The 15,056-nt window shown below is 42.0% G+C and overlaps 1 protein-coding gene across 7 annotated transcripts in view; it reads right to left on the bottom strand.

Annotated features, from left to right (window-relative positions):
• The window catches only part of LOC109919419 (cytoplasmic polyadenylation element-binding protein 1), a 91,135-nt gene that overhangs the window by 34,164 nt on the left and 41,915 nt on the right, over positions 1–15,056 (bottom strand). For all 7 annotated transcript variants that reach the window (XM_048617163.1, XM_020519419.2, XM_048617162.1 and 4 more), the window contains one exon: positions 2,206–2,394. In XM_048617163.1, the coding sequence (XP_048473120.1) occupies positions 2,206–2,394 (189 nt within the window). The remainder of the gene's footprint in view (positions 1–2,205; positions 2,395–15,056) is intronic.

Genomic DNA, 15,056 nt, shown 5'->3' with positions numbered 1-15,056 from the left:
AGGCAGTAGAAAAGCTTCAACACTTATTCAGATTCAAGAACAGCTTCTTCTCCACTGTTTAGACCCCATAAGCTGTAACTTTAATGTTGCTCTTCATATTCCCTTGCTCTGTTCTGTTACCCTTATGCAATTTATATTCAGTCAGAAAAGGATACTACACTTAAGACAAAGTGGATCAGATGACAGCCACTGCTCACATGCCAAAGACCAGCCGACAGTGAAAAAAGACAGGGGTTAAAAATCAGATTGTGCTGTTATGAGCAAAGGGTTAAATGCAGCTTATTAGCAGTAGTCATCTTCAGGACTTCGATGAGGTCTGCTGGCAAAGGAGACACTAGGGCTCAAACAATTATTGGGGAGAGTTTAAACTGAAAAAAGACCAAGTTGGAAAGACAATATGATTCAATTTGTTGGATATTACAATGCAAGCTGCATTTATGTATCAACTAGTTAAGTGAAATTTAGCTTTGAAATATTCATAAGGTTTGAATGGTGATTAAATACTGTACCAAAATTAAGAAATTTTGTCCAGTGGTTCTTTCTGGAGAATGCTGGGGGTTCTTGGTGTCTTGAAAAATAAGTTGTGCTGCATAAAATGCCAAGTGTATATCCAATAGCAGTCCTACATTGGGAATGTTGGCCCATTTCTTGCCCTGGTTAATATTGTCATGCATAAGGGGCTATTGCCTGTATGCTCCTTGCATGACGCTTTGAATTGCTGATCTGCAGAAAAGCTACCTAGGCCTATTAGACAGAGGTAAATTTGTCTTGACAAAGGAAAATTTCTGTTCCACCAACAAGATCAAACTGATATGCTGGAACATTCCTCCATTACAGTGCAATCCAATTAATTTATTGGAAGCAAATTTGTTTTGCTTTGTATTTAACTAGTACAGGACCATAACACAGCTGATCAATAACCAAGCAGCAACTTGCATGACTATGGGCCAGGTGCTTGAAAGTGGGATTATAACAGATGGATGGTATATTTTGGGCTAGTAGACACTGACTGAATGGCTGTGTGTTGTAACACTATGTACTACTTAAAATAGGAAAAAGGGCTGATTAGGACATGCTGTTAATTCTGATTGTAAACTTGAGAGCCACCTGATTAAGTGTTTTCACTTACAGCTGAAGTGGCAATATTGAACACTGGCAGTGTGGCAGGGGGTTGGGGAAAGGAAGAGGAGAGAAAGAGCCCTAGCATCTCCTTCACCAAATCTCCACTTGAAATAAAAGTACATACTTAGTAATTGAACACATCCAGACACTACGGATCAGTGCTGACAATTCAGAGCTATACGTTAAAAAAGCAGAGTTCTCTTCAGCTACCATGAGCTCAAAACTTGATTTATACGTTTTATTTAAATTGCATATCCCTGGTAACAATGGCTTTGAGTTAGCACAATCTGTACTGCAACTTTGAATCAATTCATGTAAAGCAAGAATTTATACAGAAACCATGATAAAATTTTGTCTTTTGGATAAAACCAAAATGTAATAATATCAAAGTCAAGGCAAGGCAATTTAAACAAAAGTCAATGGCAGACAGCTAACAGTGGCATAAATTCCTAGCCTTCTAGTGGTAGGTGTAGAACTGCAATCACCACCAAGAGTGGAAGACCCTGCATGGGAAAGGAGTGTCATAAATCAAAATACCTTTCAATATGTGAACAAGTCATGAACTCAATTCCCACAAAACCCCACATTTTATGGTCAGTTTAAAATTTTAGGTAAACTCTGCATTGTTAGGACTGCAGCTTCATAAAAAGTAGACTTGAGACCGGAATCGGTTTAGAGGGAAAGAAAAATTGTAGCTGCATGATCATATTTTATTCAGTGCATTTGAAAATGCAATTGTTTCAAAAAAGCTTGCATCACCAGGAATGCTTGCCAAAGTCAGTCTGTGTGCCAACTAAGGGAGTGAGCTGGTTTACAGATTGGAAAAACAGATTTGCAATCAAGAGTATTTCTTACATCTGAATGGTTAGTTTAGTCAGAGGGGATAAGTTTTATGCAGTGATGTGCAGCAAAACAACAAAATTCAACTAATTCCAGATACTGCAGGGTTATACCAATTTTAAGAAAGCCACAAGTCCTTACTTCAATTAAGAATTAGCAATGCTATCATCATTTGCTCCAAACTATATCCAAATCTGGTTTCATCATAAATGTCTTGGTTGAAATATTAAAAACCATACCTACCTGATGAACTAGCCTTTGATACTGCAGTATCAGAGTCCTGGGTGCTCCACGGTCGGTCCCACCCTGTCAGATTTAGAGACTGTAGGCCTAAGCAGAGGTCCATAGTATCTGGGAGGCCTCGTGATGAATCCTGTGCAGACGTGGGAAGCAGCATCCTGCTGCTTGTTCCCGTGTCAATTTTGTTCAAGTCTGTAAAGGAAGAGATTATAAAATGTTTTAAGATAACACTTTGTAGCATTCCATCTGTCCAGCTTCTAACCTGTGAATGTGCTCTGAAAAAAAATCTGCCATGTATCTTGGGCTGCATCAGTGACTAGTCCAGCATGTGACTGAACTGCTGATGCACTCACTCCTGTGAATTACATCACTTCTCAAATGCAAGAGATGAAAGTATTCCTTAAAATTTTACGATCTTGTATTCGAAGAACCATTGCATAAATACTAGCTTGAAGCACTGGTGACAGTGAGCAAGCAGCTTCAACTGTACTGTTAACAGATGCACCATCACATTCTCCTCCCCTTCAATACTTGGTCCTGGATTACCTCCAACTGCTGGCTACAGCCCTGAATCAGCAAATGCAAAACAAGCTAAATAATTCTGCTAGCAGAGTCTGTTTACTTCAACTTAGGGTGGGGGGGGTGATGGTGGTGGCAGTGGTGTCTGACATGACTCTGCTCAATTACCTCGTACATACAAGATACTGATGCCACCTTGAGGCAAAAAGGGCACATCCTAGCACTCAAAATTAGGTGGGAAATGAATTTACCCAGCTGTATCCTGGAGCAGTTAAACTAGTATTTGTGGAAATTTCCAAAAATCTAGCCATCAGGAATGCTTTTTATGTAATACACTCAGTAAAGAGGAATGTTTCATGGTTTCAAACTGCTAGTTATAAAAAGAAATTGTACTGGAGTCCATTTGCTCAGGATTGAAGTGTTTAAAAATTATAGACAAATTTACAATGGATAAGCTGCTATTCAAAGTTAACTTAGACCTATGAAGTGTACCAACAAATAAATGGTCAAAAGGCAGAGAAACCTTGGTAGAATTTGCCTTTTTACTCTCCACAACAGACTGCAATTCTGACCACGCAGTATTTGTCAGATACTCAGACAGTAGCACAAACTTACATTTAAGGATTGGTATCCTTTTAAAGTAGGTAAGTCCCAGGAGGAGGAAGACAAAAGTTGAAGCCCACATAGCATATCTGACTCCAAAGTGTGAGCTAGAAAGTTGACAAAAGCAAAAAAGATGGCCTCTACAGGACTGACAGTAGGTTCTGAAGAAGGGTTGTGACGCAAAATGTCAGCTTTCCTGCTCGGCCTGCTGTGTTCATCCAGCTCTACACCTTGTTATCTTAGCCTCTACATTCATGTCTATATAACCAAGTTCAGAGGTGATACAAAAATTGGCCAGGTTAAAAGCAACAAGTTGCAGCCCATAGGAAGATAAGTGGACTAGTTGTGGACAGAAGTAGTAAATGGAATTGAAAAAGTGCAAGGAAGGCCATCTGGGGGAGGTGGACAGGCAATGAACAAAGGACTTGGTGTCTTGTGAAGTGGAAAGTGTTATGGTCCCAGCTGATAATTGTGGGCAAGTCAGATCGTAACATTAAACCCAGCATGGCAGATTATGTTCTTTTTGTAGTTGGTTAATGTAGCTTGTCACTGAAACATACAAGGCTGAAGATGTTCTTTATAGACAACATCTACATACATTTTAAAAAGAGCAAAGGCTATAATCAAGACAATGGAAGCAGCGGGGGACAAAAACACAAAACCACAAGAGCCACTCAAGCTTTGGTGCTTGTGACAGTTAACTTGTGCTAACTTCCTGCCTCCTACCACCTGTCCCATATCCATGCACTACTTCCATTCAAACCCAACACCCTTTTGAAGGCCTCAATTGAACCAACTTCCACTGTTTCCAAGAACTGCTTAGTAACTACTACGCTGGCAGGAGGCAGGAGGCATATGCAAAGAAGAGAGAGTTTATCACCATGGACAAAACTACACTATTAGTGGTTTTTCTTTAGACTGTTAAGATTGTAACAAATCATGCAAATGCATCTGCTGGCATAAAACAGAGTTCCAACAACTCAGACTTCTATACAAGCTCTCCAGGAACTGCTGAGGTAACCGATTATACCGAATTGAATAATTTGGTTCTCTTAGAACAGCTGTTCTGAACTGAACAGTCCAAAATTTGAGAGATTACTGCAATGAACAAAAAGGAAGTGAGTGAGAATCAGATTCTTCAAGATGCTGGACAGATCAATTAAGGTGGCCAAGGAACATAGGATGCTTTCCTTCATTAAAAAGCTAAATGGAAAAGCTTTGGAGTATTTGGCAGAATAGGAGGAACTGCAGCACAAAAAAACAAACATCCAAGATTTAAGGCTATGGGGTTGGATGGGATTCAAGGGGGGAAAAACAAACATTCCCCCAGAGCACACATGCTGGAAATCTGGATCTTGCTATCCCAAGAAAGGAGGCAGAAACCCTCAAAACATGAAGTTTGGATTTCACTCCCCCTGCTCTCCCCCCCCCCCACCACAACCTTGATTCTGCACTGAGGAGTTGGGCCACTTGTAAGGCAAGCTTTCGTTGTTCATTCAAAACTGCCCTTAACCTTGAGGGCAGTTAAGAGTCAACTCTATTGATGTGGGTCTGGTGTCACATGTAGACTAGACAAGCTATTAATGTTTAAGAACTTTGATGCATTCATGCTCAACATTAAAGACCAATTAGATACCATGAATTTGAACTTAGCTAACATGGTAGCATTTGAACACTTCCTGTTTAGTTCAAGGCGTGGGCCTCCAAATTATCAGTTATGACCACTGTTCCATCCCTCATCACTTAAAAAAACCCACAAGACTGGAAAGCAGGATTAGCATGGATAGCTACTTAGTGGAACAAGCATAATGGATTGAATGGTCTCCTTCAAATGTCAACTTCTACAAATCACTCAATTCCAAACTTCCTTGCCATAGGCAAATTCACCTGATGCCATATTTCTGGTTTGAAGAAATTGATGCCTGATGGCCCTGTGTGGTTCAATGGCCTTTACCAGTTTTCCATGCATCAGCTCAAAGACCTTGAAAATTAAGTCTAAACAGAACTGGAACATGTAGCATAGGAAATTAGAACAAGGGGGGGGTTAAAAGTACCGTTAAGCAAAACTGCTTTAAACCTAGAATCATGAAGTTACCCAGATCATGACTTTACCGTAGCAAAATCACTAAAAGTGACTAGAGCACTAGTCTTGTGGTCATTTGGTATCAAGATTGATCAATTCCCAAATAGCATTTACAGCCAGGTTTGAGATCCAGATCTTTCATGAATTCAGCAGGGAATCAGGAGCTGAAGTTAAAGCTCACCTTGCTGAGCAGGGTTCTCCTTCACTGCAAGTCATCTTTTAAGTGAAGTCATTTCACTAAAAAGTGGGGTGATGGAGTTTAGTTGGCTAAAACATTTGTGATACAAAACAACGTTCAAGTTTAAGTTTAAATCCTTGTACTCGTTTCACTGAAGCTGGTTTCCTCTGACAACACTTGTAAAGCAGTGACCCTCAATTTAAACCATTTGTTCCCTTCAGATATACTTGCTGTCTTCAGCTTCAAGGTTTCCTCCAGGATGTTTCCTACATGTTTCATAATTAAGATGCATCAGTTAAGTCTCCCATATCAGAAATGGGGTATAAATTACAATTGCAGCTTAATCCCCATCAGCACAATCTGGATTACTCTATCAACTGACAACTCAGGTCTTTCCTACTCTCCCCTCCAATCAACATTGCTACTTTTGGGGGAGGCAGGAAGAAGAGGAGCAGGAGGTACTGAAGTGTACAGAATGCTGCACAGGAGCACAAAACCTGGGGAAATCATGACACTACCAGTCATGGCATTGGTCCCTTGCAGTTTTGCTAGACAGACAAAATTAATAAAAATTTGGCATTTGAGTTGCTCTTTATAACAGTACTGCAATCCACCTTGCCATGAGATTACAAAAAGGTGAGGTTAAAAGTGCAAATGTTACACTGAAATTAGAGCAGATGTTGGACACAAGAGAATGAAAAGGAAGATCTAGTTAAAATGCTGGCCAATACCAAGGTTCAAAAGACCAACTGCTTTAGCCACTTCCATTGATTCTAGACTCAAAGATAGTTGAGTCAACTATCTTCAAGTGGTAGACCAAGGTTCAGTGCAAGTGCGATTGAAAGAGGGGGCCAGGGAAGACAAGTACTAGCTCAGCCAATGACATTTACAGTTGAAGAAAAAAATATTAAATTCCTGAACGTGCTATCCCTGGAGATAATTTATAATAGTGCAGACTTAAGCTTCAACTAAACAGGGATGAGAATCTTAGCTGCAGCTTAGAGGGATTGCGGATTAGGAAAACAAAACAAGAAAGTGAGACATTACAGGAAAGTGTGCGATTGGTGCAGGGGAAGAAAGTTTCCATTGACCTGCCATCCTTTCCCATCTAGATGGTAGTAGCTGTGAGTTGGAGGTGCTAAGGAGCCTTGGTGAACTTCTGCAGGTGTACCTTTTAAGACAGTACACATTTCCTGCCGAGGATGGGTGTTAGAGGGACAAATGACTGCAGATGTAGTGCCAGTCAAGCTGGCATGTCCTGGATAGTGTCAAGCCTGAATAAACATAGTTGTAGCTGCACTCAGACAAAATGGAGAATATTCCATTACACCCATGATTTCTGCTTTAAGTGGGGATAATGTTTGGAGGAGTCAGGAGAGGTTACACAAAAGCAGGATCCTTAGCCTCTGACCTGTTGCTGTAGCCTGTATTTATCACTATTCAGGTTTGTTGATACTCAAGAGGATGAACTTCAAGGGATAGTTATGGTGTTCAAGAGGAACATTTCTACAAGAGCCAGGCAATGTTGTGCGTGACTGGTCAGTGACAAAATAAGACTACAGCCAAAGGCAAAAGCAAACAAGATACAAACCGTGACTGCATGTGTGGGTGGGGAGAAATGCAATAATAGAGCAGACAAAGTAGTCAGTTTCAATTAAATTAAAACTTAACATGGATACCTTCAAATACTACCTTCCTGCACCCCTCCTTTTAAAAATCTTTCTACACTAATCAACTTGAAACAGAGGGGTGGGAAGCTATGCAGACAAAAAGGGGGTACTGCTAGTAAGCCAGGAAAGATGAAATGGTGATGAGGGTAAGAGGGTGAAAGTGGGTTGGCTATGCTGAAAAGCAATCCATGTCATGGCTAGACCTGAACTGTTGGGGGCTGGTCATAAAAAAAAAGTTGGCAGGACATTCAGGTCCTAAAAGTTGACTTTTCCATTTAGAGCCTTCAGGGCTCAGAGGTTCAAGTGAAAAGCAATATGCTGTTCTTAAAGTTTAGCATTCTAGTGTGGGAGCAAGCCATTTGGCTAATCACATCCACATGACCCTCAAGAGCATCCCACCCAGATCTCAACCCCCTACCCTGTAACCTGCATTTCTCATGGCTAATCCACCTAGCCTATGAATCTTTGGACTGCAGCAGAAAACCATTGTCTTTGTCAGTCAGTGTGGGTTTCCTCTGGGTGCAATGTGCAAATTCCAAGTTGAACCCAAGTCCCTGGTGCTGCAAGGCAGCAGTGCTAGCGACTGAATTAGCATTCCTCCAGCTTCTAGAAGCTTGACAGGTGTCCACATCTATGTACTGACTACAGTCTGCCTTCAAACACCAGTTTGTTTGTGATTAGTGTCCCAACTCCAGGACCCAGGTCTCTGCTCTGCAACTGCATTCTCTACTTCCTGACTCTCAGGCCACAGTGAAGACAGGCAACAGCACCTCCATGATAATCCTCAACACCAGCACCCAGCAACGATGTGTACTCATCCCCTACTGTACACTCAGATGTGGCCAAATTTCATACAAACTCCATCTACTAGTTCACTAAAACCATCATTGTAGGCTGGATATTAGAAAGACAAGACAGTACAGGAAAAAGGGACTGACAAGCCCCATCTACCTCATTAGAGCCAAGGTGGAAGTGGTCAAGAGCATCAAGTTTGATTGTCACTCCTACAATCTGTCCTGGACCACCCATGTTGATGCAACAATCAAGACAGTAATCCTTTCCTCCTTAGGAGGCTATGGAAATTTGGCATGCCCATAAAGGAGCCTCAATTTTTTTTTTAAAAATGGAATGCTTTCTATGATGCATCTGTGTGGATGCAGTGGGGTTTGGCTACCACTGTACCCAGGACCATAAGCAGCTACAGAAAACTGTGAACTTAGCCCAGACCATTACACAAGCCAATCTTTCATCCATTGAATCAATTGACACTTCACTGTTGCAGAAAGGCAGCCAAAGACACCTGCCACCCATTATATTCTGCCTGATAGAGGTTGGAAAAGATACCAAAAAAGTTAACATACAGATAGGTTCAAGAAAAGCTTTTCAAATTTCAAGTCTAATGTTGATCTTGCTTTTTGTACACCTGTGCAGTTGTTACTTTGCATTCCTTGCTGTCGTTGTGATCTGTACTGCATTCAAACTTTTCACTGTACTTTGGATGAAGTCAAAAAAGCTCGCATGGAGCTTTGCTGGAGCACTGGAACAGGCTCAGGAGAAACACTGGCAGCTTGGGTCATTTTTAACACAGTCTGCAGGTGTTCTGCAAAGCAGTCACAGTCTGTTTCATTTTGCTGTCAAGGAGACTGCCTTGTGAGCAATTAGTAAAAAGGACTAGATTCAGTGAAACCAAAACAAAACTTGCTGGAAAAGCTCAGCATCTGAAGAGAAATCAGTTAATGTTGCAGGTCTGGTGACCCTTCTGTTGAACAGTAGAGGAGGAATGGTGTCCTGGATGTAGCAGCCCCTGTAGAACGCTGACAAGGGTGGGTGGTGTCTGAAGGTGGTAGAAATAGCAACTTATGATCCTTTGGAGGCAGAAGCTGATGACCTTACTGTTGTAGGAGGGAGGAAAGGGGAAGGAAAGTCAGAAAAGTGTTGGAAATGGGTGGGACATAGCATAGGGCCTGCTCTCATCTTCATCCAATCTGTTTTCATTTCAGGGGATGGCCTGACCATTATCCACTACAAAGCCACCAAGTGACTACTCATCCCAATTCTCACTGCTCCATTTGTTCTGAAGATGCCATCTTGGCTTCTTTTGGGGGACACAAGCAAGTCTAGTGTGTTCACTGCTCGGTGTGGTTTTCTTCACATTAGGGAGATGAAGGATGTAGTTGACTGCTTTGCAGAACACCTACATTTGTAGGTTAAAAACAGCATCTAGTTGCCTGCCCCTCCTGCACTGTTCCCATTCCAACATTTGTCTTGGGTCTACCACACTGCTCCAACAAGGCTCAGTACAAGCTAAAGGAACAGCACCTCTTTTCACTTGGGGTCCTTGCTGCCTTCAGGACTCTATTTAAGTCAGAGTTAAGCCTGACAATCTCCCTCATCTTTTACCCAGCCCCACATCCTGTCATGACATGTACTGCTTTCAGTACATCCAACCCATTTTCACTCCCTCAGTCCCTATTATTGACTGACAGTTGCAGAGCTTAGATCTGATGTTTTCATAGAATCCCTACAGTGTGGAAACAGGCTATTTAGCCTAATGAGTCCACACCAGTCCTTCAAAGAGCATCCCACCTAGACCCATCACCCACCCTATCCCTGTACTTCCCATGGTTAACACCTAACCTACACAGCTTTGGACACGAGGGGGTAATTTAGCATGGCCAATTCACCCAATTTGCACATCTTGGACTATGGAAAACTGGAACACATGGAGGAAACCCACACAGACAGTGTGCAAACTCCAGACAGTTACCTCAGGGTGGAATTTAACCTGGGTCCCTGGTGCAGAGAGGCAGCAGTGCTAACCACTGAGCCACCTGTGCTGTGTTGATTATGCACTTAACCCTATCACTTAATGTTTGGCAAGCAAGTAGTCCTGCTAGTTTTGCATAGTGCTGCTCTTAACATGCCACCCTACATACTTCATGGAAAATGAGGGTTGATCCTCTAGTTGGATGGTAACAGGTATGCTGAACCACAAGGTTTCAGATTGCATTTGAATAGAACATGGCCCACAGTATCTTATGGATGCCCAGTTTTAATTTCAATCTGGGAAATCCCCTTCATAAAATCTGTGGTACACACATGGAAGATATCCTGAAATGTGCAAACAGAATCTGGGTTTCTGCAAGACCTGTAGAGCAGTCACTTTTGACAGCATGACTAGATGACTCAGCAGCAGGCAGAATGGTTAGGAGGTGAAGTTATGTTCTCACTCCCCAACAGAAAGGCAAAGATATGAATTTAAACAAAAGCTGGTTACAAGCAGTCAGGGATGTGGTACAGCAGAAACCTCCAACATCCAGATGAAGATCTGAAACATTGGAGATGCCTGCATCGCCAAATTACAATTACTGTACTACTGTGTGTTGAGAAGCCTTTTACCTCTTACAGCCCAGATGCAGAGGTGCTCTGGGAATCTACCAAAAAGTGCTTAGAGTTTCTACTTAAGTGGCAAGTAACTGCATATAGCTATGTCCGACTTTAATTTTAGTTCTGTTTCAGTAACTAAGCTACTTGATTGACAGGAGGTATGCACTGAAAAATTCCAGTCACACCATTAGTGTAAACTTGCTACCTAGAACAAAGTCAGACTTGTGTAATGAACTGAAATATAGTCTATAAATAAACAAACTACTGGTTAACAAGAATTGAAAGTGATCCTCAATCCTATCCACCGACTCAAATCTCTGCAAAATGGTCTGACAGAAGCAAATGAGGACGCTGGAGATTAGAAAGTGCTCTGCAGAGATGACATTTGTGAAGAAGGCAAAAAAGGGTTAGACAAATGGGCCAAGAGTAGCAGTGGTGGTGGCACCAGCAGGGGGGGTGGTGTGTGGTGGGAATCAACTTGGATTCAAGCTATCAGAATTAGTCACAGTCCATCACAAATCAGGCTTCACCAGGTAAGCTGAAATAGTGGTATTTGGAAACTTCCAAATTCCAAAAGAACAGACAGAATTTCAGGAGAGACCATCTTCAGTTGCTTATTTTAACCGTCAACACCAATTCAAGATTTATAAATAGTAGCTTGGAGATGAACATGCTGAGCCACTTCATAACTGAAACAATAGGAAGTGGGTCTGAAGTGAACAGCAAAACACATTTTACTGAAAAGCTGGTACTCTGGTAACTCAGTGCCATGAATTCAGTCAGTCATTATGGATAACTTATTCAAACTAGCATTTTTGGTTTTTGCAAAGAAAAAGCTGTACCAAACTGCATATGATCTTCATCCTAGGTCTCCAAAATGGAGCACTGCAGTCAGAAAGCTTGCCAATTTTTGACATTGGTGAATGACATTGAGCCAGAATCAGCAGAACCACAAGCTGACTCATATCCACTCCTTAGTTAGCTAAAGGATAGAAGTGGGAGAGATTAAAATACAACCCAATGAATGAATCAGAGACCATTTAAGAAAAGTCTTGTTCACCAATTAGATGGGCTTTGACAATTCAGCCCAAGCATCAGTGCCATGATCACTCAGTCTAAATATAGGAGTTCTATTAGTAACAAAGTTGTTAAATTCTCTTGCACAAATGGCAAATCAATTTTCAAACAGACAAATATTCTTGTTTATTCCATATCCTTTATCTAGAAACTATCACCACTATGGAGGCTGCGCTGGGAAAGCTAGTGGGGCTAAATGTCGACAAGTCTCCTGGCTCTGATGAAATGCATCCCAGGGTACTAAAAGAGGTGGTGGGGAAAATAGCAAATGCACTAGTAATTATTTACTAAAATTCACTGGACTCTGGGGTGGTTCCTGCAGATTGGCTGTTTTCCAATGTGACACCACTGTTTAAGAAAGGAAGTAGACAAAAAGCAGGTAACTATAGGCCAGTTAGCTTAACTTCGGTAGTGAGAAAATGCTTGAATCTACCAAGGAAGAAATAGCAAGACATCTGGATACAAGTTGTCCCATTGGGAACACCCAGCATAGGTTCATGAAGGGTAGGTCATGTTTAACTAATTTGGTAGAATTCTTAGAGGACATTACTTGCATGGTGGACAATGGGGAACTGTGGATGTGGTGTATCTGGATTTTGATAAGGCATTTGACAAGGTGCCACACCAAAAGGCTACTAAAGATAAAGTTGCATGGTATTACAGGTAATGCATCAGCATGGATAGAGGATTGGTTGATCAGTAGAAAGCAAAGAGTAGGGGTAAATGGGTGTTTTTGTGGTTGGCGGTCAGTGGCTAATGGTGCACCTCAGGGATCAGTGTTGGGACTGCAATTGTTTACTGTTTACATAGATGATTTGGAGTTGGGGACCAAGTGTGGTGTCAAAATTTGCAGATGACACTAAGGTGAGTGGTAGAGCAAAGTGTGCAGAAGACAAAGTCTGCAGAGTGATATAGATAGTCTAAGTGAGTGGGCAAAGGTCTGGCAGATGCAGTACAATTTGATAAGTGTGAGGTCATTCATTTTGGTAGGAATAACAGCAAAATGGACTGTTTTAAATGGTAAAAAATTGCAGTATGCTGCTGTGCAGAGGGACTTGGGTGTCCTGGTGCATGAATTGCTAAAAAGATAGCAGGTGCAGCAGGTAATTAAAAAGGCAAGTGGAATTTTGTCTGCCATTGCTCGAGGGATGGAGTTTAAAAACAGGGAGGCTATGCTGCAGCTGTATAGGGTCCTGGTGAGGCACACCTGGCATACTGTGTGCAGTTTTAGTCTCCTACTAGCACTGGAGGGTGTGCAGAGGAGATTCACTCTGTTGATTCCAGAGTGGAGAGGGTTGGATTATGAGGAGAGACTGAGTAGACTGGGATTATACTCATTGGAATTCAGAAGAATGAGGGGAGATCTTATAGAAAGACAAGATTATGAAAGAAGTAGATAAGGGAGGTTGTTTCTGCTAGCAGGTGAAACTAGGACAGAGGGCATTGCCTCAAAATAAAGGGAAGCAGATGTAGGACTGAGGTCAGGAGGAACTTCACCCAGAGGGTTAAGAATCTGTGGAATTCCCTGCCCAGTGAAGCGGTTGAAGCTACCTCACTGAAATGTTTAAGGCAAAGCTAGATAAATTTTTGAACAGTCAAGGAATTAAGGGTTATGGTGAGTGGAGTGGGTAAATGGAGCTGAGTCTCAAAAAGATCAGCCATGATCTTGTTAAATGACAAGGCAGGCTTGAGGGGCCAGATGGCCTACTCCTAGTTCTTATGGGCTATGTTGGGTTATGACAGGTAGATGTAAAGTTGCAGATCAATAATCTCATTGCACCAGAGGTCAAGGGATTAAATTGCCCATTTCAAACAAACTCAGGTCAGGCAGCATCTGTGGAAGTTAGTTAAAAAGTTAGTTGTCTGAGTTCTTGCACACAGTGGGCACAATTACAAGAGGAATCTGGGTACACGACTAGGAAGGGTTTAGAGGGATATGGGCCAAATGGGACCAAGTTAATTTAGGATATCTGATTGGAATGGATGAGTTGAACTGATGGGTCTGTTTGAGCTGTACAAACTATTTTAAGAGTCTAAATGCCAACTTTTGATTTATACAATTTGGCTCCTACAATTCCATTGTGCTAACGTAATAAACTGAGCTAACTGCATGATTCAATACTTGGGCATAAATACCAAAATTTATGGCACTCCTCTCCAGTTTGCTTCAAACTGGTTTAAGCCTCTGGCCTTCAGTATTAATATCCCCAGCTTCCATCTCATCAATTCCCCCTGTGCTATGGAAGCAAGTGATAATTAAAGCCATTTTTTCATTTTGCCTTAAACACCTGTTAGAAATACAATGGCACAACCAGTGTGCTCCCTTCAACTGCCATGGCTTCAAATCTCATCAATTTTAAATCTCATGTTGCATCTCAGATTCTGAAAGGTTGCTCCCCTAACAGAAAAAGAACAGCACCTTGAGCGCGCCCTGGATGAATTTTTAAAAACACTATTTAGCTTTTTATTGGACAGCAACTATTTCATACCCCCAGAACTTAAGTAGGCTAAGTACATGAAAACAGATATTCCCCTCCCTTGTCTACCTTCCACAGGGACCATTCCCTTCTGGACACCCTGATCCACACTTCAACCCCAAAACCACCCCCCCCAAAAGTACCTCCCCCTGTAACCAAAAGGTGCAACACCTGCACATTTACCTCCTCCCTCCCCAGTATCCAAGGGATGAAACATACCTTCCAGGTGAAGCAACACTTCACCTAGACTTCCAAGAATCTAGTCTACTGCATTCGCTGCTCACAATGTGATCTCTTCTACATTGGGGAAACAAAGTGTAGACTTGGCGACTGCTTCATAGAACATCTACATTCTGCTTGGAAAAAACCCTCAACTACCTATTGCCTGCCACTTCAACACCACCCTGTTCCCTGACCAATAGGTCAGTCTCTGGCTTGCTGCAGTGTTCTAGCAAAGCTCAAAGCTAAAACACCACCACATTTTCCACTTGGGGACCCTACAGCCCTCTGGACTCAATACGGAGTTCAATAATTTTAGGGCCTAAACTCTCCCGTGTCCCAGCCCCTAACCCAGGCAGCAGGCCTTCTTACCACAAAGCCTGCCATTACACCCCTTGTTGTTAGTCACTAACAGTCCCCATTAACAACTGTTCACCCTCCCAGCCTGATCATCAACTGTCCAACTGCTCTTCTCTTTAGGCTCTATCCTATCTTTTACTCCTACCCAACCCCCCTCCCCATTTTTCTGCCTATAAATGGACGTTTTCCCTGGACCTGAAACTTTAACTGTTTTTTGCTTCAGATACTGCCAGACCTGCTGGGCTTTTCTAGCAACTTTTTGTTCTTTATTTACAGCATCT

The sequence above is a fragment of the Rhincodon typus genome, chromosome 36 (genome assembly GCF_021869965.1).
Source record: "Rhincodon typus isolate 14 chromosome 36, sRhiTyp1.1, whole genome shotgun sequence".
Classification (NCBI taxonomy): domain Eukaryota; kingdom Metazoa; phylum Chordata; class Chondrichthyes; order Orectolobiformes; family Rhincodontidae; genus Rhincodon; species Rhincodon typus.
Note: the sequence above shows the minus strand (reverse complement) of the source record. Positions and strands in the feature narration are given on the sequence as shown.